Here is a 27,780-nt window from a genome sequence, read left to right as displayed (position 1 = left end):
GACAAACCCACAGCAACATCGTTCTCAATGGTGAAAAACTGAAACCATTTCCTCTAGGATCAGGAACAAGACAAGGTTGTCTACTCTCACCACTATTATTCAACATAGTTTTGGAAGTTTTAGCCACAGCAATCAGAGAAGAAAAAGAAATAAAAGGAATCTAAACTAAAAAAGAAGAAGTAAAACTGTCACTGTTTGCAGGTGACACGATACTATACATAGAGAATGTTAAAGATGCTACCAGAAAACTACTAGAGCTAATCAATGAATCCGGTAAAGTAGCAGGATACAAAATTAATGCACAGAAATCTCTGGCATTCCTATACACTAACGATGAAAAATATGAAAGAGTAATTAAGGAAACACCCCCATTTACCATTGCAACAAAAAGAATAAAATACCTAGGAATAAACCTACCTAAGGAGACAAAAGACCTGTATGCAGAAAATTATAAGACACTGATGAAAGAAATTAAAGATGATACAAACAGATGGAGAGATATACCATGTTCTTGGATTGGAAGAATCAACACTGTGAAAATGACTATACTACCCAAAGCAGTCTACAGATTCAATGCCATCCTTATCAAACTATCAATGGCATTTTTCACAGAACTAGAACAAAAAATTTCACAATTTGTATGGAAACACAAAAGACACCAAATAGCCAGTTTTGAGAAAGAAAAACGGAGCTGGAAGAATCAGGCTCCTGGACTTCAGACTATACTACAAAGCTACAGTAATCAAGACAGTATGGTACTGGCACAAAAACAGAAATATAGATCAATGGAACAGGATAAAAAGCCCAGAAATAAACCCATGCACATATGGTCACCTTATTTTTGATAAAAGAGACAAGGATATACAATGGAGAAAAGGCAGCCTCCTCAATAAGCGGTGCTGGGAAAACTGGACAGGTACCTGTAAAAGTATGAGATTAGAACACTCCCTAACACCATACACAAAAATAAACTCAAAAGGGATTAAAGACGTAAACGTAAGGCCAGACACTATCAAACTCTTATAGGAAAACATAGGCAGAACACTCTGACATAAATCACAGCAAGATCCTTTTTGACCCACCTCCTAGAGAAATGGAAGTAAAAACAAAAATAAACAAATGGGACCTAATGAAACTTAAAAGCTTTTACACAGCAAAGGAAACCATAAATAAGACGAAAAGACAACCTTCAGAATGGGAGAAAATATTTGTAAATGAAGCAACTGACAAAGGATTAATCTCCAAAATATACAAGCAGCTCATGCAGCTTAATAACAAAAAAACAAACAACCCAATCCAAAAATGGGCAGAAGACCTAAATAGACATGTCTCCAAAGAAGATATACAGACTGCCAACAAACACATGAAAGAATGCTCAACATCACTAATCATTAGAGAAATGCAAATCAAAACCACAATGAGGTATCAGCTCACTCTGGTCCAAATGGCCATCATCAAAAAATCTACAAACAATAAATGCTGGAGAGGGTGCGGAGAAAAGGGAACCCTCATGCACTGTTGGTGGGAATGTAAGTTGATACAGCCACTATGGAGAACAGTATGGAGGTTCCTTAAAAAACTAAAAACAGAACTACCATACAACCCAGCAATCCCACTACTGGGCATATACCCTGAGAAAACCATAATTCAAAAAGAGTCATGTACCACAATGTTCATTGCAGCTCTATTTACAATAGCCAGGACATGGAAGCAACCTAAGTGTCCATCGACAGATGAATGGATGAAGAAGATGTGGCACATATATACAATGGAATATTATTCAGCCATAAAAAGAAATGAAACAAAATTGAGTTATTTGTAGTGAGGTGGATGGACCTAGAGTCTGTCATACAGTGAAGTAAGTCAGAAAGGGAAAAACAAATACCGTATGCTAACACATATATATGAAATCTAAGGGAAAAAATGGTTATGAAGAACCTAGGGGCAGGACAGGAATGAAGATGCCGACGTAGAGAATGGACTTGAGGACATGGGGGGGTGGGAAAGGTAAGTTGGTACGAAGTGAGAGAGTGGCATGGACATATACACACTACCAAATGTAAAATAGATAGCTAGTGGGAAGCAGCCACATAGCACAGGGAGATCAGTTCGGTGCTCTGTGACCACCTAGAGGGGTGGGATAGAGAGGGTGGGAGGGAGACGCAGTGGGAGGAGATATGGCGATATATGTATACATAAAGCTGATTCACTTTGTTATAAAGCAGAAACTAACACACCATTGTAAAGCAATTATATTCCAATAAAGATGCTTAAAAAAAAATTTAAAAATAAAGGACAAGTGGTCTGTCCATCCTTCCAGATTCTAAAACAGTGTCTGTAGATCAGATCAGACCGCTGGATGCCACATTACATGGACCACATTATCACAGACACTCATATTTTCTGCCTTTATTTTTTATCAAAACTGTATTGCAAATATATTTTTAGAAATCATATGAATTTTAGGAGGACATCTGTAGTAATATTATTAAGGATATTGTCCTTTATCAGAATCCTTTATAAAAATTTCATTTCACCTCCGTTTATCAAATATCTTCTTTATGCTAGACATTATTGTAAGTAAAGTGATAAAGACATCAACTACAAACGAAAACTCACTTGCTCGTGGAATCTAAAATTCAAACAGGATAAGACATGGAGCTCCCTGCTCTGATTCTTCACGTGATCATCTCATTCCTTTCACTTAGGCTTAAATCAAAAGTCTCCTCCTCAGAGAAATCTCCCCTCCTTTTCTAAGTATGCCCACGACCCCTGTACTCCTCATTCTCTACTATTTTTAATGTGAGGAAAACAAAACCAAACATTTTCTAACTTCAACAGTCTTCTCAAATATCTTTACATATTAATACTCACCAAATTCTATGGAGAAATTAAGGATATTCAACTGAGCACGTAATGTGGCCTGAAAATATAGCCTCTAAATCTCTAGGGCAAATTTTTTTTTTTTTTTTTTTGCGGTACGCGGGCCTCTCACTCTTGTGGCCTCTCCCGTTGCGGAGCACAGGCTCCGGACGCGCAGGCTCAGCGGCCATGGCTCACGGGCCCAGCCGCTCCGTGGCATGTGGGATCTTCCCGGACCGGGGCACGAACCCGTGTCCCCTGCATCGGCAGGCGGACTCTCAACCACTGCGCCACCAGGGAAGCCCTAGGGCAAATATTTTTGAGAGGAGTTGTCAGAACTGTTTGCCACCCTTAAGGATAATTTCTGCTTTTTATTAGCTTGTAATCACACATGAAAAGAGTTCCTGACCTCTTTGGCCTCTGTTATTTATTTATCTATTTTTTTTTTTTTTTTGCTTTTTTATCAAACCTTTTATTTGTAAGACATGTTTTATTTTATTTGTAGGACATGTTCTAAAAGAAATAGCTCATTAAAATAGGGAGAGAAGATAACTACTTTGGAAAATATAACTTGGGATTAAAATAATTAAAACAGAAGTGCGTTTATAATAGTGGTGAAAAGACTCACAAAACTTACCAAATTTAAATCACTTCAACCAAACTAAGCTATCGTTTTGACTCTTCCTTTTACATTATTTTCATAGCTTTGAGGTAAATCTGTACAAACCTCCCAAAAGAAGACTTTAAAAAAATAAATAAATGGAAGCAGCGAAGAGGAAAAAGGAAATAAAAGGTTAAGAGGCAGCTTTAACAGAGAAAAGGAATGTTTATTCCATCAAAACCTCATGTGAATTCTAAATTATTAAATCTCTGAGAACACCTGACTTATGAACAGGATAACATGGCCCCTAGCCAAAATCATTTTTAATAAAAATCAGGAAACCTCCTGAAGTTCATCTCAGATTTAATATCAAATGCAGCAGCCGCACATGAACATCTCCCCATAAAACACGAACAAACACAGCACGGCACAGTCAGCTGGCCGCCATAGGCAGGGAATCAACAGTACAAACAAACAGGGTGTCCGAACCATGGAAGGGATCAGGCCTCACAACCTGGGGGGAGAAGCCAATGGAAATGGAACACAGACTAAAATGACGTCATTGAGGAAGGAAAAGGGCACAAGGGAGACTCATTTCTAAATACACAACAGCAGCTGACTCACTCTTGGTCAAAGCACTGAGGTTCTCGATTGACTATTCGATCGAGAGAGCAACACAATTGTGTCTTGAGTTGATTTCTGTGCATACATTTGGAATATACCAGATGAATTGGAACCAGCATGAGAAAACAAATGCTAGAAATGACATAATCCAATATTGCCATTCTCATTTTGTAAGAAAAGTAGCAAATGTCTAAGAGACGCATAAAACATGATTCAAATATTTTCCAGCAGATGTTTGGTTCAATCATAAGAAGGATATCAAGGAAAAAACTTATTCTGTCTAATGTATGTTGCTTAGGAATTGTGTTTATTACCATGTTAATAATCTATGTAGCAAAGGATTATTTCTCAGGAATATAAACTCAACTATTTGGATACCTACATAATAATTAAATTCATTCATATTTAATCCCTTACAGGGCAGTTTCACCAATTACAAGGACCATAAAGAAATAATTGTTTTGCATGTTTCCATTGATATTTCCACTAACATTTTGGCATTTGGTATTTTGTTTAAATATATTCTGGAAAATAGAAAATCATTATAAAAGGTGCTTCATTAGTAGAGCTCAGAGGTTAAAAAAGAAAGGCTGAAAGGGGAAAAAAGTAAGACTAATATTATCAGAAGATATCTTGTAGGTTACTTTAATTAGTTAGTATTTTTAAAATCTGATAGAAGTAAAAGAAGAAGCCAATTAACCATAATATAACCAATATACAGAAGTCAACAATTAACCATAGTACACAGCAAAAGAAATTTCTGGAGTACAAAGGATTTAGTCATATATGAAGAATATCTCTTTATACGATACAGATTATGAGATAATACTACCAAGATAATCTGAAAAACTATGAGCTTTAAATTTCAAAGCACTGTATAGATTCTCTTCCTATGCATGAAAAGCTGAGAGTAAAAACTGCCTTCATACAAATGAGTTATACTCAACGTTGATTTATTTAGAGAAAAAGAATAATACTTAAGGCTACCTTTCCCTCCAGATTAAAGAGTATTAAAACTTTTAATAATAAAATTTGTATAGTAATTGGCTGATATATCAATAGAAAGATAAGTGGAGCAGAATAGATTACCTTGAAATAAAATCTAGTATATGACATAAAAACTTACTACATCATATGATGTATAGTAAGTATTATAAATTAAGTAAATACCATAAGCTAAGTGGTATTATGACTGTTCAATAAATGATGGGCTATTGGGAAATTTGGGGGAAATCAAGAGCTTACACTGGATGGAGCACACTCAAAGAAATCCATTCCAGATAAGATTAAAAGTTTAATGGGAGGGCTTCCCTGGTGGTGCAGTGGTTGAGAGTCCGCCTGCCGATGCAGGGGACACGGGTTCGTGCCCCGGTCCGGGAAGATCCCACATGCCGCGGAGCAGCTGGGCCCGTGAAGTTTAATGGGAAAAGAAATCAGGGAAAAACAAACAAATAAAATATGAGTGAGATTTAAATGATCTAGGGATGTAGAAAGATTTATGGTATAAAAGCAATATATGGAAAAATTTTTAAATGGTTACAGTTAAATGTAGTAGTTAAATTTAAATATCTAACTTATTAATTACTATATTTAAATTTAAAGTTCTATAAGCTGAATCATAAAGAAAAATTTAGTTACATGAAAAACTGATGAAATGTTTACAAAAAATATAGGATATAAAGAATAAGAGCTTCCCTGGTGGCACAGTGGTTGAGAGTCCGCCTGCCGATGCAGGGGACGCGGGTTCGTGCCCCGGTCCGGGAAGATCCCACATGCCGCGGAGCGGCTGGGCCCGTGAGCCATGGCCGCTGAGCCTGCGCGTCCAGAGCCTGTGCTCCGCAACGGGAGAGGCCACAACAGTGAGAGGCCCGCGTACCGCAAAAAAAAAAAAAAAAAAAGAGAGACTTTTTAAAAGTTCATTGCCTTTGACATAGTAATTCTCTTTCATCAATCTTCTCAGAAAATCATTGAATATGTACAAAGATTTATATATTAAATGAGTAACACAGCATTATGAGACTAAGAAAAATTGGAAACATTTTCAATGCCTAACAGGAAAACAAGTAAATAATGGTACACCTACCCAATGAAATATTATACCATTAAAAATGGTGTTTACTTAGATTTTAAAGATCTAGGAAAATCTAATGAAATGACACGAAATGAAAAAAGAATAGATCTAGATGAACAGGAAGAGCTAGAGCTAAGCTCGAGATACAGCACATCTAGATGGCAGAGCAGATTTTAGGGTACCTTCAAACTGCTAGGGATGCAGCAATGAATGACACAGGAGAAACTGACAATAAATAAGCAAACAAGTAAATACATACTAAATATAATGCCAAGGTTATGAAGAAAAATGCACATGTACATTCATCTCAAGTAATATAATGCAATACACACATGCATGGCACAAATACACACACATATATACACAAATGTGAAAAAAATCAACAATAACAATGAGTACTTTCATTTGATCTGATTATGAGAAGATAGGTGACTTTAATTTTCTTCTACTTTTTTTTTTTTTTTTTTTTTTTTTGCGGTACGCGGGCCCCTCACTGCTGTGGCCTCTCCCATTGCGGAGCACAGGCTCCAGACGCGCAGGCTCAGCGGCCATGGCTCACGGGCCCAGCCACTCCGCAGCATATGGGATCTTCCTGGACCGGGGCACGAACCCGTGTCCCCTGCATCGGCAGGCGGACTCTCAACCACTGCGCCACCAGGGAAGCCCTCTTCTACATATTTTTGAATATTCTAAACTTTGATCATCTAGTATTATTAAGAAAAAGGGGGAAAGGCTACATATTGCTATTGAAAAATACTGAAAATCATAAAGTTTGACTTTGACTTTTCCTGGTAGGGTACAGAAGCCATAGAAAGTAATTTTCCTTTCTTTCTCTCGACTAAATCATTTGACTACAACTAGAGATGGAGAATTGTGTCCTAGCCATTTAAAAACTGGAATAAGCAAGGTGTGTCCGTTAGGAGAAATATGAGAATGAAATAACCAGGATATCTTGTGCTCCTAGGTGCCCCTCGATCAGCCATGTGGAGCTGTGAGGCCAGGCTGAGAGGTGAGGGACTTTTGGGAGGAGTTGCGGTAGAAATGGCAACAGCAGGAACAGAATTAACGCTATCTTCTAGAGAACAGGAAACTGCCGCTCTGTTCAGTTCCTGACGTGCATCATAAACTTGACGGTTTGAAAGCACCTACGTATCCAAGCAGAAGCTCTCTCGCTCGCTGCCGTTCAGAGTTCAGGCTGTGGCTGGGCAGCAAGACAAATAGCTTCGTGGCCCAGACAGAGACGGCACTGAGCTCAATTTGCAGCTGCGTTGCCCCCACCTTTGCTACTCACTCCACCCTCCATCCTCGGCAAGAGTACACGGCATTATGGGGATCAAATAGCCAAACGCTTACATACATTTAAGACACATTTAACCTTTCCTCCATCAGACCCTGAGCAGCTACAAAACAGCCTTTTAGAATCATGACCTCCTCTTGCTATCTATCTCATTCATTTCTTTTGTCATTTTCTGGCTAAAAAAAAAAATTAATTGCATCTTCTATCTCAATTTCTCTTTGGCCTGCCTCAGGCCAGAATACAGGAAGGGAGGTTTTGATTCTTTGACAATATCAAGACAGGGAAATGAAATATTGTCCCCTCCCCCAGAGACAGCAGAACTATTTTAAGAAGCAGTCTCTCTGTAAAGATGTTAGAGAAAATAAAAAGCAACTATTTCCTGAGAAGAGCCTAACCTTTTAGCATTTCCTAATCATCAAATTTCTGTTTTAATCTTGTAACTAAAAGACCTTCAATAAACGACCTGGAATAGAATACTTAATTCAAGTTAGCCTGGGACCTCTTTCATTATGTGTGTGAACAACAGTTGTAGAAAGTCGAATGCAGGCAAATGTTAATGCTTTTACACATTTTTAAAAGCAGTTTTGTGGTCTTCTCAAATGACGTACAGGTCACGCCTAATGATTACATTCTCCTCCCAGCTAATTTCAAGGCTACGATCTCGCCCTAGCCATCTCTCTTAGATGTGTGTTCAAACAACATTAAGTATTTAGAAAGAGGACTGGAAAGGGTTCAGGATTTTAACTCGTAAATATAGACAAATTAATCTATCTCTATGACTTTGATTCTTTTATCTTTACAAAGAAAGGGTTGTGAAATTTGATGGCCACTTCCCTTCCAATTCTAACACCCCAGGCCTTTGTGATTTATTTTCCCAAGGTCAAGTTCGTTGTGTTGTTAACTGTGACAGTGAGTTAGTCTAATAAACTAGGCCACCCCAATGCCAATGTGTGAATGGAAGAAGGTAAATGGGTGGAGAAGTATCTGTACACAGAGGTAACATGAAAATTGAAACAGTTTAGACCTTTAGAGACATTATTACATCCTTTGCGATCTATCCATGAGAGAATGACCACGATGGTAGACTGTTGGGGAGGAACAAAAAATGGCATCATGAAAGGCCAACAGGTGAGACACTTTGGATGAGGTGGGACATGAGATGCCTATAAAAAGCACTGTGTGATGGGTAACCTACCAGGTTCTAGAAATGACTGTTTATAAAGCCATGAATTATAATCTTTAGTCTCTTTCTCATTTTATGATATATGACTATATATTATAAGCCTTCCTTTTCCACATATTATGAAATATTTGAGTGCTATACTATAGACTTAATTTCATAAACTATCTTCCATATAATATTGTATATCTCACCATGTAAAACAGTGGCCTCTGTATTTCATCACTGCATTCTCAACTAATTTGCATTGGTATTGATTACTGTTAAGCTTTGGGCAGTTCTATTTGTTCCATATGTAAAATTTTAAGAAAGAGAGAGAATACAAGGAAAGAGGAAACTTAGAATATGGCGCAGGAGTGAACAGTCAGTTGGGGAAATCATTTGATTTTTAAAGCTATGAGCTGGTCTCCTTAGAAAATGAATGAAATACTATATGTTTTTGGAAAACAACCTCCAAATTCAAAGATGAGAAATGCCTAACTCTGAGACTGAGATAATTTCTGCCTCCCCTGGCAAAGTGTTTCAGAAAGTGTGTCTTTTACCTTGTCATAATGGATCGCAAACCCACCACTTAAGCAGGACAGAAGAGAAATACTTTGCCCAAGTTTACAAATCCTGATCTGATAATCCCTATTGGTTTACAAACGAGCTAATGACATGATGTTTGATGACAACAATGAAAAGTAAGTTGACTCCCATTAAATAAGCATCTATTGTGAGCAAAATAATGTCAGACACGTCAGTATATTATTTCTAATTCTCATCAAAACTCTGCAAGATAAGCATTAGAATACCCACTTAATAGTTGGGTAAAGGAATGTATATACACTCTTGAAAGTTATTATCAAAATCTCTCTCTCTTTCTTTCTAACTCTCTCTCCCTCTCCTTCTCTCTCTCTTTCTCTCTCTCTCTCTCATTCTTTAGGTAGGCAGTATAAAATTATAAATAAATCAATAATTCTAATTGGATTATTGGAAATGTCTTATGCTTAAAGTAGTAGACCTATCAGAGAAGATACCTCCCTGCATAAGTAATTCCCTCATAATATATGCTTAGACTCTTGAGAAAAATAAACACAGTAAAAGGTTACTAGGAACATCCTGTACCACTTTATAGACCATTTTATACCTTCTGTAGGCATATATGATAAAAATAGTGAACAGGATCTAGGATTCATCACCAGAAATTACTGATCATCCTAACAAGTGTATTAGCATCTATATTCCTCCTGGAACACGCCACATATCATAAGATCCTGTACTTAAGGTCACCCCACTGCATCAGATTCCACAACTTGGACTAACCCTAGATCTTCAGATCTAATAATTAAGTTTCCACATAGAGAGGTGCCAATCTGGCTTTATCCTCACCCCCCCCCCCCATTTGTCCATCCAAACTTCTTACCATTTTCTGAAATAACTCGAAAAACTTTAGTCCTGTCTGATCTCCAAATCATCATGAAATCTAGAAACTGGTCACAGAATCCCTTTCTCTGTGTCTGTGTACTTGACACTTTTTCTTCCTGAGATAGATCTTGTAAGTTTCATCCCTTCGCCATGCTTCTACTTGTCAAACTGGGTACTTGTGTGTCACCTACAAGAATCATAGAACATACTAGAGTTGACGGAAAACTCAGAATTTGCTACTCTACCATTCCTTTTCTGCAGATGAACAATCAGCAGCTCAGAGGGGATAAAGGATGTAGCTAACGTCACAAAATTAAATATTTTCAGAAGCGGAACTAGAACCTTACTCACTCACTCCAAGCTCAGAGCTCTTTCTACAACACCAGTGTGAATCTCACTGTGGCTGGCAGTGCCAATTACCTCCCAGCACAACTCTTGTCCTGTACTGGCATAGCTATTTTCCTCACCTCCTTATGCCCCCTTCCCCTGGAATATCAAATGTTTGAATGTCAGCTTTTTTAACACATCTTATTTAAAATATTTCAAAACTCTTTGACCTTAAAAATCTAACTAAGGATTTTTGGATTTCCTTTATCTTCCTCGTATGTGATGCCCTCCCCAATAATATAGACCTGTGATGTAGTATATGCTTCCCCACATTGATTCCTATATATTTACTAACCTGAAAAGGGAAACTTTATATTACAGAGCTAGAAGCAAGCTTAGGCAACGGTCTCTCCCTTTTCAACCTGAATAAAGAACTGTGGCTAAATTATAACCCCTTCTATCTCTATTTTGAGAATTCCAATGCTTAACCAAATTCTCTAACGTCAACACATTTGCATATAAATTTTATTCTAAAATGAGCTCTCTTCTCATTTAGTCTCACTTGCTCTCCTACTGGCACGGAGAATAAATGATACCACCTTCTTCATTCATTCATTCAAAAAAAGACAACTCTGTGTATTTTCGGAGAGTTATGTGAAGGCTACGTTGACTCACTCCTTTTCTCTGAGCAGTCTGTTTAGTCCGTATCTTTAAGCTAGGACAGTGTAGAGATTATGGTGCTATTTCCTAGAATTTTCTGCCACGTAATTTGTCACCGTGTCTGACTCCAGCAATGGTTCAAGTACAGGAAACAATTACGTTTTCTGAGATACTTGCTTTAATTAAAAATAAACTTAAATAAAAGATTGAAATGTGACTTCTTGGACGGTAACTCTCTTTAAACTGTATATATGTCACAAAAAGAAAATCCACTGGTTGTGCCATTGGGGTCATCTTCCCCAAGCACTGCTTCACATATACCAAAAACATACAACATACCTGCACCCGTCCCATCCCACGGGCTCCTGGATCAGTTCCTAAACTCCTGTAATGGAAGCTAAGGCTCACCCCATGCCAGCACCCACGTCTCAATTACCCCCGTGTCTCCTATTCCTCTTCACAATCTTTTGCTTTAGCTACAGCAGTCTACAGAGTCTTCCCTGAAACCACTGAACAGCTCCACGGCTTTGTGCGTGCCCATCCCCTATCTGAGATGCCTTTACTTCTCTAGTCTACCTTTCTAGGTTCTGCCCTTCTCCCAACTTCCTCTTCCCCAGCCAAGTTACTTCCTTAGTCAGCCATTACACCACCTTGCATACCCATGGATCATTTCTGCTCTGCCTCCCAAAGAGAACAACTGGCATTTGGAAAGAGCTCTGATGGATGGATCTAGAGGTGATCGTATCAAGCAAAGTAAGTCCGAAAGAGAAAAGTACCATATGATATCGCTTATACTTGGAATCTAAAGTATGACACAAATGAACTTCTCTACGAAACAGAAACAGATTCACAGATTTAGAGAACAGACGTTTGGTTGCCAGGGCAGTGCGGGTGGGTGGCGATTGGAGGGATGGAGTGGGAGTTTGGGATTAGCAGATGCAGACTGTGATATACAGAATGGATAAACATCAAGGTCCTACTGTAGAGCACAGGGAACTACATTCAATATCCTATAATAAACCATAATGGAAAAGAATATGAAAAAGAATAGATATATACACACACACACATACATATATACACATACATATGTATAAGTGAATCACTTTGCTGTATACCAGAAACTAACACAACATTGTAAATTGATTATACTTTAATAAAAAAAAGAAAAAGAAAAGAAAATCTCTGGAGCCAGACAAACAGTCCATGCGTTATGTCTAATATGAATTATAATCCTAATTTCCTCACATACTAATTACATGGCCGTGAGGAGTGAATTCACCTCTATGCACCTTCTCAACTGAAGAATGGAAATAAAACACATCATATTTTCAAAAATAATGAAGTGCTACCCTGTCATCCATCTCTTACTCAGATAACAAGTATCATTTATATTTTTAATAATGCATTTTTAAATTAGACAGAAATTCATTAAAAAAATCATTTGGGGCTAAACTAACACTTGTATTCTCCTGTTGTGTACCAATTCTATAGCTTCTTTCCTAGAAATAAAAATAACAATTTCAATACATGATACCAGCCACTCAGATCAAGACCTTGTTTGTCAGATTTCATAAAGGAGTTTCTTGGTAAGACAGTGAGCCTAAAAATAGGTGACTGAAGCGGAAGTACAAATAGTCCATCCATTATAGCAGCACCACTGGCCAACAGTGTGACGTGGGCAGTATGGGTGTGGCTATGCAAATATTGGTTCAGAAGGAAAAAAAAAACCTGCCAAGAAATCCATTCTGATTATGATGCGTGAGCATATTACCACCTGAGGGAGGTTAGAGACTATTAAATGAAAAGCAGTTCTCATCATCTTCTGAACCTTTTAACTACCGATAATTGGGTACTTTGCTGATGGTGCAGAACAACTTTTCAAATTGATTAATAAGTCATGTGTGTTGAAAAGGCAGCCCCGTTCATAAAACAATTATGCTAATCCTCTCATTTTTTCCAAAGATTATGAAATATTCTAATCTTTGAAGAACATAGGTTTGGGTTGCAGATGGGTTTGTATATTACTTGTCAGGCTCATTAACATTTTTGATTCTCACATATTTTATCCTCACAACCCCATGAGAACTGCAATATAGGGATTATTACCCTCTATTTAAAAGGGGTAAACAAAGATTCAGAAGCAATTTAGAGGTCTGCCCAAGGTCAAACATCTAGTTAAGAGGAGACAGCATTAGAATGTTTATTTTCTGAACAAGTGCTATTTTCAAAGACTCAGTAAGTATTTTTATAGTTCACAAAAGCGAAGGAAAATGTCGCTTTACTGGAAAGTCTCAACTTCACTGGGTTCATTTTAGATGTTTACATTATTGGTAATACAGCTTTAGCTTGCACCTACACGAATTCCAAAGTAGCTCATTTTCCCGAGTTGGTCGGTAAGCTGAGTCAGTGTTTGAATATGACTAGAACTAAATTACCAAAATTACTTCAGTGCATGGCGAGCACACAGATAACGGCCTAGACGCATCTTGTCTCTGCCCATAAGGAACAATGTGGGATATTATTCTATTTTTGTGAGACTCTTAAACAACACTGTTTCATGAATGAATGAATACCACGCAGCAGTCCACAAACTAGATATTAGGGGGTCTAAGAAGTTTTTCACCAATTGTAACCCAGAATGTAAAATTTAGTTATGAGCCGCCTGTTGGGTACAAGCATTAACTTTCCAATTCAGGAATAGAGAAGGGTAGCTTATTTGCATAAAGCAGAATATAGATGAGGGGACCTACTAAAGTGTGAACTCAAAAGCGGGAGACAATCTAATGACTGACTTACCACTTCTAATTGCAGGAGGTGCTTCCTTTCAGATAAGAGGATTCTAACTCTGCGACCTCTGGTGTATGAGAAATTCAATGACATTTGGGTTGTACCTATTTAGTGGAGACATCTGGCTCACCCTATGTATGCCAGCCAGCCAACAATTTATCAGAGTTCGAAATGGTTACAGAAATTAGCAGGTTGGGGGGTGGAGTCAAGATGGTGTACTAGGAGGACACGGAATTCGCATCTCTGCGAATCACCTCGCAGCACAACTAGGGCACTCACCAGGCACCGGTGGAGAACCACAGACACCTAAGGGGACGGGAGGAACCCCCAGCGACTGGGTAGGACGTGGGGCATACGGGGAGTGAAGGGGGAGGAGAAGTGGAGGTGGGACGGGACTGGTGCCCCTGAGGGGCGGCTGGGGGAGGGGTAGGGATCCCACGCCTGAAGGGGGAAATTGGGGAACCACTGGGAGGTCAGAGGGTCCAAAGGGAGTGTGGCCAGGTTTCCCCTGCCCACTTGGGCCCCCAGGAATCTGCTGAGATCCCAGGCCTGATCCTCTGCCCACCAAGGCCCCTCCAGCCCTGCAGGTCCTGAGGGAGCGGGAGGGAGGGAAGGGGGAACAAGAGTAAAGGCCGGACCTCTGGGACCGGCACCCCTCAGGGGCGGCTGGGGGAGGGGAGGGGTTCCTACACTCAGCAGGACCCACCCACAGTTAGGGTTCCAGCGGGGACTGGGGAGACCCTGGGGGAGAACTGGGGGTGAGGGGGCATGGAGGAACGGAGGGGAACACAGCCAGCGCTTTCCCCGTCCACTTAGGCACGGGGGAGACTGTTGGGGTCCACGGCGTAATCCTCTGCCCTCGGAGCCTCCCTCCTACCGAGAACTCAAGCCCCGCCCCTACACCCCAACCCAGGGCCCTCTACACTCGCAGACACGCCCCCCCCACCCAGACCCCCTCCAAGGCACTGGGCCTAAACCCCACCCACACAGCCTCACCCAGGGCCTTACCTCCACACTCTGGAACTCCACACTCCAGAGGCCCCCCTTTGGACGTGCTGCCTCTCCGCTTCCGGGCAGGTCTTAAGCAGGGGTCCCCTCCTAGGCCCTAACCCCCAGGGCCTTTTCCGGCTACGTGGGTCCTGAGACTACAACCCCGCCCCCACCCCCGCCTAGATCCTGTCCCACCCGAAACCCCGCCCCTGCTTAACTTCCACCCCTGCCTAAACTCCACCCCCCACAGCCAAAGATCTTTGTTTTTCTTTTTTCCTCTTTTAGATCGGGATTCTGTTTTACCTTGTTATTGATTCATTGTTGTTGATTCATTTATATTTTTATTTTTTCTAATAAATCTTTTATTTTTCTAATTTTATTTTATTCTTCATACTTGGTTATTGTTCTGCTCCTTTTGGCTTGTTCCCCATTTTCTTTTTTTCTTTTTTCTGTGTGGTTTTGTTTTACCTTGTTGCAGTTGTTTCAATTATATTTTTATTTTTCCTAATATATTTTTTATCTTTCTAATTTTCTTTTCTTTTTTATTCTTTGTTATTGTACTGCTCTTTTTTTTCTTTTCCTTTTTTCCACGTCATTTGGCTTGCGGGATCTTGGTTCCCGGGCTGCAGGTCGGGCCCGAGCTCCTGTGGTAGGAGCTCCGAGTCCAAACCACTGGACTAACAGAGAACCTCAGGTCCCTGGGAATAGTAATCGGACTGAGGCCTCCCGGAGGTCCTCATCTCGGCACCAAGAACTGGCTCTATCCAACTACCTGCAAACTCCAGTGCTGGACGCCTCAGGCCAAACAACCAGTAACACAGGAATACAACCCTACCCATCAAAAAAAAGAAAGAAAGAAAAGAAATGACAAAAAAATATGTTACAGACTAAAGATCAAGGTAAAAACCTACAAGAACAAATAAATGAAGACGAAATAGGCCATCTACCTGAAAATGAATTCAGAGTAAAGATGATCCAAAATCTTGGAAACAGAATGGAGAAAATATAAGAAACATTTAACAAGGATCTAGAAGAACTAAAGAGCAAACAAACAATGATGAACAACACAGTAACTGAAATTAAAAATACTCTAGAAGGAATCAGTAGCAGAATAACTGAGGCAGAAGAACGGATAAGTGAGACGGAAGATAAAATGGTGGAAATAACTGCTGGGGAGCAGAATAAAGAGAAAAGAATGAAAAGAACTGAGGACAGTCTCAGAGACCTCCGGGACAACAGTAAACACACCAACATTCGAATTACAAGGGTCCCAGAAGAAGAGAAAAAGAAAGGGTCTGAGAAAATATTTGAAGAGATTATAGTGGAAAACTTCCCTAACATGGGGAAGGAACTAGTCAATCAAGTCCAGGAAGCACAGAGGGTCCCATACATGATAAACCCAAAGAGGAACATGCTGAGACACAGATTAGTCAAACTATCAAAATGTAAATACAAAGAAAAAAATATTAAAAGCAGCAAGGGAAAAGCAATAAATAACATACAAGGGAATCCCCATAAGGTTAACAGCTGATCTTTCAGCAGAAACTCTACAAGTCAGAAGGGAGGGGCAGGACATATTTAAAGTGATGAAAGGGAAAAACCTACAACCAAGATTACTCTACTCGACAAGGATCTCATTCAGATTCAATGGAGAAATCAAAAGCTTTACAGACAAGCAGAAGCTATGAGAATTCAGCACCACCAAACCAGCTTTACAACAAATGCTAAAGGAACTTCTCAAAGCCGGAAACACAAGGGAAGAAAAAGACCCACAAAAACAAACCCAAATCAATTAAGAAAACGGTAATAGAAACATACATATCAATACTCACCTTGAATGTAAATGGATTAAATGCTCCAACCAAAAGACACAGACTGGCTGAATGGATAAAAAACAAGACCCTTATATATGCTGTCTACAAGAGACCCACTTCAGACCTAGGGACACCTACAGACTGAAAGTGAGGTGATGGAAAAAGATATTCCATGCAAATGGAAGTCACAAGAAAGTTGGAGTAGCAATACTCATATCAGATAAAATAGACTTTAAAATAAAAAGATAAGGAAGGACATTACATAATGATCAAGGAACAAATACAAGAAGAAACCATAACAATTATATATATTTATGCACCCAACAGTAGGAGCAACCTCAATACATAAGGCAAATGCTAACAGCCATAAAAGGAGAAATTGACTGTAACATGATAATAGTGGGGGATTTTAATACCCCACTAACACCAAGAAACAGATCATCCAGACAGAAAATAAATAAAGAAACACAAGATTTAAATGACACAATAGACCGGATAGACTTAATTGATATTTTCAGGACATTTCACACTAAAGTGAAGAATACACTTTCTTCTCAGGTGCACACAGAACGTTCTCCAGGACAGATCACATCTGGGTCACAAATCAAGCCTTGGAAAATTTAAGAAAACTGAACTCTTATCAAGCATCTTTTCCAACCTCAACACTGTGAGATTAGAAATCAACTACAGGAAGAAAAAGAGTAAAAAACACAAATACATGGAGGCTAAACAGTGCACTGCTAAATAACCAAGAGATCACTGAGGAAATCAAAATATACCTAGAAACAAATGACAACAAAAACATGATGATCCAAAAGCTATAGGATGCAGCAAAAGTAGTTTTAAGAGGGAAGTTCATAGCAATTGAAGCTCACCTCAAGAAACAAGAAATATCTCAAATAAACAACCTAACCTTACACCTAAAGCAACTAAAAAAAAAAAGAACAAAGAAAACCCTAAGTTAGTAGATGGAAAGAAATCATAAAGATCAGAGCAGAAATAAATGAAATAAAAACAAAGAAGACAATAGCAAAGATCAATAAAACTAAAAGCTGGTTCTTTGAGAAGATAAACAAAATTGATAAACCTTTAGCCACAGTCATCAAGAGAAAAGGAACAGGACTCAAATCAATAAAATTAGAAATGAAAAAGGAGAGATTACAACTGACACTGCAGAAATACAAAAGATGATAAGAGACTACTTCAAGCAACTATATGCCAATAAAATGCACAACCTGGAAGCAAAGAACAAATTCTTGGAAGAGTACAAGCTTCCAAGATCGAACCAGGAGGAATTAGAAAATATAAACAGACCAATCACAGGTGATGAAATTGAAACTGTAATTAAAAATCTTCCAACAAACAAAAGTCTAGGACCACATGACTTCACAGGAGAATTCTGTCCAACATTCAGAGAAGAGCTAACACTTATCCTTCTCAAAAGCTTCCAAAACATTGCAGAGGGAGGAACACTCCCAAACTCATTCTATGAGGCCACCATCACCCTGATACCAAAATCAGACAAAGATATCACAAAAAACGAAAATTACAGACTAATATCACTGATGAACATAGACGCAAAAGTCCACAACAAAATACTAACAAACAGAATCCAACAACACATTAAAAGGATCATACACCATGATCAGGTGGGATTTACCCCAGGAATGCAAGGATTCTTCAATATATGCAAAACAATGTGATACACCATATTAACAAATTAAAGAATAAAAACCATATGATCATCTCAATAGGTGCAGAAAAAGCTTTTGATGAAATTCAATACCCATTTATGATAAAAACTCTCCAGAAAGCGGGCATAGAGGGAACCTACCTCAACATAATAAAAGCCATATATGACAAACCCACAGCAAACATCATTCACAATGGTGAAAAACCGAAAGCACTTCCTCTAAGATCAGGAACAGCACAAGGATGTCCACTCTCGCCACTCTTATTCAACATAGTTTTGGAAGTCCTAGCCACGGCAATCAGAGAGGAAAGAGAAATTAAAGGAATACAAATTGGAAAAAAAGAAGTAAAACTGTCATGGTTTGCTGATGACATGATACTATACATAGAGAATCCTAAAGATGCCAGCAGAAAACTACTAGAACTAATCAGTTTGGTAAGGTTGCAGGATACAAAATTAATGCACAGACATCTCTTGCATTCCTATACACTAACAACGAAAGATCAGAAAGAAAAATTAAGGAAACAATCCCACTTACCATCACAACAAAAAGAATAAAATACCTAGGAATAACTCTACCTAAGGAGGCAAAAGACCTGTACTCAGAGAACTATAAAACACTGATGAAAGAAATCATAGATAACATAAACAGATGGAGAGATATACCATGCTCCTGGATTGGAAAAATCAATATTGTGAAAATGACTATACTAGCCAAAGCGATCTACAGGTTCAATGCAATCCCTATCAAATTACCAATGGCATTTTTCACAGAACTAGAACAAGAAATTTTACAATTTGTATGGAAACACAAAAGACGCCGAATAGCCAAAGCAATCTTGAGAAAGAGAAACGGAGCTGGAGGAATCAGGCTCCCGGACTTCAGACTATACTGCAAAGCTACAGTAATCAAAACAGTATGGTACTGGCACAAAAACAGAAATATAGATCAATAGAACAGGATAGAAAGCCCAGAGATAAACCCACACACGTATGGTCACCTTATCTTTGAAAAAGGAGGCAAGAATATACAATGGAGAAAAGACAGCCTCTTCAATAACTGGTAATGGGACACCCACATGTAAAAGAATGAAATTAGAACACTCCCTAACACCATACACAAAAATAAACTCAAAATAGATTAAAGACCTAAATGTAAGGCCAGACACTATCAAACTCTTAGAGGAAAACATAGGCAGAACACCCTATGACATAAATCACAGCAAGATCCTTTTTGACCCACCTCCTAGAGAAATGGAAGTAAAAACAAAAATAAACAAATGGGACCTAATGAAACTGAAAAGCTTTTGCACAGCAAAGGAAACCACAAACAAGATGAAAAGACAACCCTCAGGATGGGAGAAAATATTTGCAAATGAAGTAACTGACAAAGGATTAATCTCCAAAATTTACAAGCAGCTCAATATCACAAAAACAAACAACCCAGTCCAAAAAATGGGCAGAAGACCTAAATAGACATTTCTCCAAAGAAGATATACAGATTGCCCACACACACATGAAAGGACGTTCAACATCACTAATCATTAGAGAAACGCAAATCAAAACTACAATGATGTTTCACCTCACCAGTCAGAATGGCCATCATCAAAAAATCTACAAACAATAAATGCTGGAGAGGGTGTGGAGAAAAGGGAACCCTCTTGCACTGTTGATGGGAATGTAAATTGACACAGCCACTATGGAGAACAGTATGGAGGTCCCTTAAAAAACTATAAATAGAATTATCATATGATCCAGCAATCCCACTACTGGGCATATACCCAGAGAAAACCATAATTCAAAAAGACACATGCACCCCAGTGTTCATTGCAGCACTATTTACAATAGCCAGGACATGGAAGAAACCTAAATGTCCATCGACAGATGAATGGATAAAGAAGATGTGGTACATGTATACAATGGAATATTACTCAGCCATAAAAAGGAATGAAATTGTGTTATTTGTAGTGAGGTGGATGGTCCTAGTATGTGTCATACAGAGTGAAGTACATTAGGAAGAGAAAAACAAACACTGTATGCTGATACATATATATGGAATTTTAAAAAGTGGCACTGATGAACCTAGTGGCAGGGTAGGAACAAAGATGTAGACGTAGAGAACGGACTTGAGAGCATGCAAGGGAAGGGGAAGCTGGGATGAAGTGAGAGCGTAGCATTGACATATACACACTACCAAATATAAAATGGATGGCTAGTGGGAAGCAGCCGCATAGCACAGGGAGATCAGCTCGAAGCTTTGCGATGACCTAGAGGGATGGAATAGGGAGGGTGGGAGGGAGGCTCAAGAGGGAGGGGATATGGGGATATATGTATACGTATAACTGATTCACTTTGTTATACAGCAGAAACTAACAGAACATTGTAAAGCATTTACACTCCAATAAAGATGTGGAAAAAAAGAAATTAGCAGGTTGATACTCAACATATGCAGGTAAAAAATATTGGTAGCCCAGTCGAAGAGGTTATAGTAAGTTTCTCATTGTATTTTACATGAATTATATCTGTTTAAAGATATTGTGGAGGAGATTCGTGCATTTGGTGAAAAGCTGGATTATACAGTGTCCAAGGTCCTCCTCTAGTTCTGAAGTTCTTTGATTCTATTCACTTGTGGTCTCATATTTTATGGATAATTAATGGGATCAGAAACACAGGGTAGCATTAAATCAGCCACTATTACTGCTCCTAAAACACGAGTTTATGATTCTAGACTCAAAACATAAACTTCAATAAAGCTAAAATTCAAATTTAGAAACAACTAATGTGAAAGGACGTAAAGCAGTCAAGAGCACTGACCTTCAAATGTTTGCCTCATAATGGGGTTAGAATCCTTAAAATTTTTTAAAAACTATCTAAATGTCTTCCACAAAGCACTTGAAGGATTAATATCTGTCTTCTTTGATTACTGCCTGATAAAATACTATAACATAATCCTGTAATTTCTGCACCACTTATTTGACATTTCAGCCTTACAGGAACAAACTGTGTTTGAGCCAGACGTATTTTTTATGCATATGTGAAGCTGAGAAATGCAAGAATTTTGATCCCAGGGTACATCAACCTCATGTTCCATCAGTGAGAACGTTTCAAACTGCACAAAGGCAGAGTAACTTGGTGACCTTGTTGTCTGAACATAGAATCATTTCTTCTCCGTGTCATCTGGACAAATTCTGATCTTTTGTCTGCCTCAGTGGCTCAACCACTATATTTAAAAATGGATTTACCAAATTTTTCATATATATATATATATATATATATTTCCAGAAGAAATGCATAAAATAGAGTGATTTTAATTTAGGTTTCAATTATTTCAACAACTGAAGAGAAACACTGTCACGTATTAAGATAATCCTAACAATGTCTTGTTGTCATTAATAAAGAGATGCCTCATTTTGCCAAAGAAATCTTTGTAAATTTTGGTATAAATTCAATTTTACAAATTATCCTGGTTAGGAGATGTCATTTCTAAGAAGTTCATTTGGCAAATTCTTTTTGCAAATTAATTCTGCTTAATAATCCCTACTTTTTTCTATCTACATTTATCTATAGTGAGGTAACTAAGAAAATCAGTTTGCATGCCTTAAGAACACATAACCCTTGAGTATTTGTAAAAGACACTTTGAAAATATTCTAAGAATGTAGTAGATAACGTTACTTTTTAATAAAAAGGTCACAAAACATAGTATTACTGTAATCTGCACATGTATACATTATATGCTATTTTCTAGCAACTGTTGCATTAGAAAGCTGGAAAGCATAGAAAGCAGAAGATTTGCCTCTCACAGAAAACTGCATCCTTAAAATGCCAATATGCAAGGTAAAAGACTTCAAGTCAACTTTTCATATTCTGTCATGCAACTGTGCTACGGCACATTTGGGCAAGATTTTTAAATTGCTTTGTTTTGCTGTGTTTTTAATCATGTTAACAGTTGTATATGTCCTATAAGTAATAGGCCTTATAAAACAGTAAAATATTATTAATAAATGCCTTTACTCTGGCTTAATATAAGTCAGTGAGGATTAGAACATATATGCTATGAATTTAAGACTGCACCATCTGAACGGAATGCAAGCAATGTGATAGTGGACCATTTATGAGCCCCTGTGATCGACCACAGACCTTAAAGGTTTTGGGGCATTTTTCCCAAATCAAATTTCTCTTCTTCTAAGTTATCACTGGTGCAAGGTGTGATGACTTTCAGGCATCAATTAATATAAATTGAAAGCAGGCAAAGTATTAATTAAACATGACACCCTGATTATTTAAACCTTCTATTAAAGTTGATTATTCACAGAGAGTTGATAGCCTGCTCTTCAACAATGACGGATATTATCAAGGTTTACTGACTTCCTTCAAGTCTAGCGTTTCCAACTATTCAGAACAGAAGGAATAAATGAAGTGAGAAGAACGCTGGAACGAGTCTGATAGACAGACTGACTAATCTCAGACCCCCAAGGTCAAAGTAAAGCAATTCATTTCTTGGCTTTCATGAACATGAGCCATGATTTATCCATCTGAGAGCAGAATTACAAACATTATACATCTCAATGATAGGTTCTTCACACCGTGTAACTTTTTGAACAGTGATCGATTGCACAGTTGCCACAAAATGAATGTCATAAAGCAAAACTCATTATATTTGCAAATAAAAACACTGATTTTTAAGAACAAAGGTACACGTTAGCAATTATTACCACTACATACTTCATTTGGGGGGAAAATAACATTTTAAAATTCATATTTTCCTTGGGATTCTATCACCTTCATGGTCCAAACTTCGGATATATGTGCTCCTCAAAATACTATTCTTACTCTAATATTTATTGTTTGTGGAGCCAGTTAGCATGCTATAAATAATTATTCAATGAAATACTTTTACATTTCTATAAAACTTCAATGATAATCACTGTGTTTGCAAATAAAAATGTTAAATACCTCATAAAGGGTAACTACTCCCTTAGATCCAAAGCTACTCTTAGAGAAGAAAACACAAATTATACGACAGACCATGGGAACATTTTTTAACATTACGAATGTAATCACAGAACAGGAATTTTGCCCAATTTTTTAGGATTAGTGCTTTACAAGCTTTAAAGAATAGATGAAACTTAAGAATAGAAAAAGCCACGAGCTAGTTATGTGGATTGCATTAATCTCCCAGTTTATCTCCCACTTGTTACGATATTAAGGAACTGTTCTGTAACAGTTCAGAATAGCAGTTCCGAAATTATTCCATAAAGTAATGTTAGCTAATTTGAAAGATTTCCACTGAAATTAAATTATATGTAAAGGGTAGCCAATTGTGATCATGAAACCTTATTGCACATCCTATATATTTTAACTCACATTGCTGTTTTCACTGATCTAAATTAATGATCCCTTTTTCTATCAGGTCACAATTTTAGGGAAATTTTATTGCCTAGGTGGAGAAGTACAGTAAAAAGGGTTGTATCCTCAGCTGATGATTCATTTCACCAGCTGCTGAATGCTGCCCATTACAACACACCTGGACACATGCACCCGTGACTGATGGGCAAACACATTTATCTCGGCACGTCACAAAGGACATGGAATTATAATTACTCTCCCTTGTATCTAAAGGTATTTTGGAGCCGGTCTCCCTACAAAATAATACAAATTACACATCTGGACGAGGTCCACATAATTTTACCATCTATTCTCAATATTCGATCATCAATATTTCCCAAACCATTCTCTGTGTTTAAAAAATAAGATTTAGTTTTACAAGACCTGGAAAAATTGTCAACATTTCAGGGAAATGCTATTTTTAAAATTAAGACATTGAATAAATTGCTCAAAACCCTGAATTTCTTTGGTTGGTAAATACATAGTACAAATTTAACCTTTACTTTCCATTAAGGGGATTTTGGAGAGTTCTCATATTCTGATTTTGAGAAAATAAATGTGTTGTCTGAGTTTTACACAGACTCCTCCATGCAAACATCGAATATCTGAGTACCTAGCCTAAAAGAACCAAAAGGTATCAGAGGTTTCTTTCTTCAAGTTGTCTTGGCGGTTACTCATTATCTTGACCTAAAAATCTAGAGATTTGTACTCTCTCCTGAAAAGTTCCTAAGCTTAAGAGCTTAAAATATAATTTTAAAATTAAAAGTATTCTAGGAATATTTAATGAAATTTGCAGAATCATGATTTCCAGAAAATGACAATATTTCATCCACTGTAACCCGTGATAACAATCTTAGTCTTATACAACAGGCTTCAATATGGTGTGAAAATGTTTTTGCATTTCTTTCAAAAACACTGAAGAAAGAGAATTGCTTAGGATACTGAAACCTAGGAAACACTCTGACGGGAGTAACATTTTACCTTGCTCCTAAAATAAGGATATGATAACAGTAGCAACAACCAATTATGTAGAGATTAAAAAGTAACAGTCACTAATCTACGTACTCACTAGCACCGCCCAATGAAGTAGGCGCTATTATTCTTCTCACTTTTTGAGATGAGGAAATTTCTTTGCCACAGCGGACAACAAACCCTGAATCAACACATCCCTGTTCTTTAGTATTTGTATATCTTGATCATGAACATTATCAATGTGTGAAACTAAGCCTCTTAAATTAAAAAGAAGAAAGAGGGAGAGAGAGAATCCTAAACTGGCATACCTCTCTGGCAGAATGCATCAGAAATTCAGATCAAGCTAATAATGGCATAGTTTGAATATGCTTAATATGCACAACAGTATAATTGTACATATTGAAAACAAAATCTATGCTTAAATTATTAAATAACATTAAATGAGAATATGAACTATCTCCATGCCGCTGGTGTACCATGTAATAACTGTTCCATTATAGGTCACGTCCACAGACCTACAGTTTGCCATTCTTTTCATAAGAAATATTCTCTGATATTGGATTTTAGTAATTGGTCTCTTTAAAATGTTTGTAGACTTTAAAAAGACGGTCATAGGGCTTCCCTGGTGGCGCAGTGGTTGAGAGTCCGCCTGCCGATGCAGGGGACGCGGGTTCGTGCCCCGGTCCGGGAAGATCCCACGTGCCGCGGAGCGGCTGGGCCCGTGAGCCATGGCCGCTGGGCCTGCGCGTCCGGAGGCTGTGCTCCGCAACGGGAGAGGCCACGACAGTGAGAGGCCCGAAAACAAAGATAGTCATAAACCATAGTAATCTCTTTCACACAATGGAGACTCAATAAATAGTTTACATAAAATCTAGTAAGAGGAGTCTTTCCTCCTCATTGCCACTTACACACTAATTATTTGCAAAAAATTAAAAGGCAGGGCAACCCATTTATCTCTGTAATCAGCGGATTTAGAGGCATAACGTAGTTTACCACTTCAGAGCCATGCTAGAAAGAACTAGTTCCCGGTAAATGTATGTTCTCTACCACAATTCCAGGTACAAATACGAAAACATTGCTAGAAGTTTATCATATTTCTCAATAAAATAACCATTTCACATGTTTAAATTACATAGTGATTTGCATAATGGTTAAATCAGATAGTATGAAACACTATTTGAACCTCAATTACTGGTCTGCATATTCAAGATTCTGACAACTCTGGTACTTGGCCAGATCTAATTGGCTACCAATACACTTGCTGCCCGAATTTTAGTCTACCTTAATTTGAATTGTCAACCCTTAAGCATGTTCTCTGAAGTCCAGGCTACTTCATACTGACTCACCTTTGTACTTGTTTCCCTTTCTTGGAAGTTTGTCCCTTCCTCTCCCTTCTCTCTCTCTCTCTCTCTCTCTCTCTCTCTCTCTCTCTCTGTCTCTCTCTCTCTCTCTCCTATAATTACCTAAGGAACACCTACTTACCATTTGAGTCTCTATATAATCAACATCTCCCTAGACAAATATTTTCTCCTTTCGTCTCTGTCAAATGGGGAAAATAATCTACCATGGTACCAATCACACCATGTTAGTTATTTGTTTACACGTTTGACTCAATGACTAGACAATGGAATCTTGAATACGTCTTATTCATCATGTCAGATGGTGCACCATAGTTGGAACATGGTATAGATATTTCATAAAAGTCAGATGAATTAAATAACTCTAAAATTCTGTCTTTATCTTACACTGTACTACTTAAAATTTCCCTTTTCTGGCTGTAGATTATGTGATTTTCCTGTAAAAAGTCAAGTTTTTAGACAAATCATCAAAATAATTCAGTTTCCAAAGTTCTAAGTTAAAAATAGTTCATTCTGAAACATTATATAAATCATCATCAAATCACCTAATCATCAAAAGGATGATTTTTACCAATAACAAAAAGGAAAAGCAGTCATCCAGCTCCCCAAATTTACAAGTTCCTAGAATATTCTGCACTTATTTATAGGTTTTCATAACTACTTGTTCATTAATTACATTATTCCCTTCAATTGGATAGCTCTGAAAAAGCTCACATGAATTACTAGAAATAATCAACATTCGGAGTTCACGTTTCATAGCACGTTTGTGAACATCCAAGAGTCCGTTTTAAGTTGTACGTATGTTTTTATGAAATGAGTTACCTAAAATATAACTCTATTCTTTTATGCTTTCAGGTTACCAGACAATTTTATATTGGATGTAGAATATACAATAAAGTTATTTACATCTAATTTATGATAAAATCAAGTAAGTTTTACTGCCCAAGAGAATGCTGATAGTGAGAAAGCTAATTAGCCCTCACTGAATTCCTTCTTTAGGTCCACTTTTTTAACCATACAACCTTACATTTCATTCCTTATAAATATTTCAGAGTAGTTATGGCTACTTACTTTTCAGGATTTTCCACTTCCTCAGTAACAAAGTTGAGATAAAACCTAAAAAGACACCCATGAATTATAAACCATTAATATATTTTATGATCATCACCCAAAGTTTGAAATTTTAAATATTTAAAATCAAACTCAGAATCGTAAAAACTTTATAAACAAATAACCTAAGATGAATATCTCCAGCACCCAAAGCTCCCACAATTCATTTTTCTATTAAGCAGTATTCATGGAGCTCTTTTTTATTTCTTAACTTTTTCATAGAGGTATGTATAGCACACAAACAGTAAAGTGAACAGATCTTAGTATACAATGATAAATTTTTACATATGTATACACCTATGTAACTGACAAAAGGATCGAAGGATACAACATTTCTAGCACCCTGGAAGGTCCCCTCAAGGCCCTTTGCAATCATTAGCATCTCCTCCACCCTCCTGTAAAGGCAACCACTATTCTGATTTCTACCACTACAGATTAGCTTTGTTCGTTTCATTACAATAGACTGATAATATTTGCTTGTATAACTATTATACAATATTTATTCTATTGTGTCTGGCTTTTTTGCTGGACTTTATGTCTGTGGGTCTCATCCATGTTGTTTGTAGTAATTCATCATTCTTTAGTGCTGCTTTTCATTGTATGAATGTAACACTATACACTCTACCACTGATGGATAT

The 27,780-nt window shown here is 37.7% G+C and overlaps 1 protein-coding gene across 1 annotated transcript in view; it reads right to left on the bottom strand.

The window, feature by feature from the left end:
• SLC7A11 (solute carrier family 7 member 11) overlaps positions 1 to 27,780 on the bottom strand; it is a gene marked incomplete at its 3' end in the record, with an annotated part of 86,186 nt that overhangs the window by 31,383 nt on the left and 27,023 nt on the right. The window contains exon 6 of the mRNA XM_082837712.1: positions 27,104 to 27,148. Within this exon, the coding sequence (XP_082693838.1) occupies positions 27,104 to 27,148 (45 nt within the window). The remainder of the gene's footprint in view (positions 1 to 27,103; positions 27,149 to 27,780) is intronic.

The sequence above is a fragment of the Leucopleurus acutus genome, assembly GCF_964270905.1.
Source record: "Leucopleurus acutus genome assembly, chromosome: 4".
Classification (NCBI taxonomy): domain Eukaryota; kingdom Metazoa; phylum Chordata; class Mammalia; order Artiodactyla; family Delphinidae; genus Leucopleurus; species Leucopleurus acutus.
The sequence above is the reverse complement of the archived record's forward strand: the minus strand, read 5'-3'. Positions and strand labels throughout refer to the sequence as shown.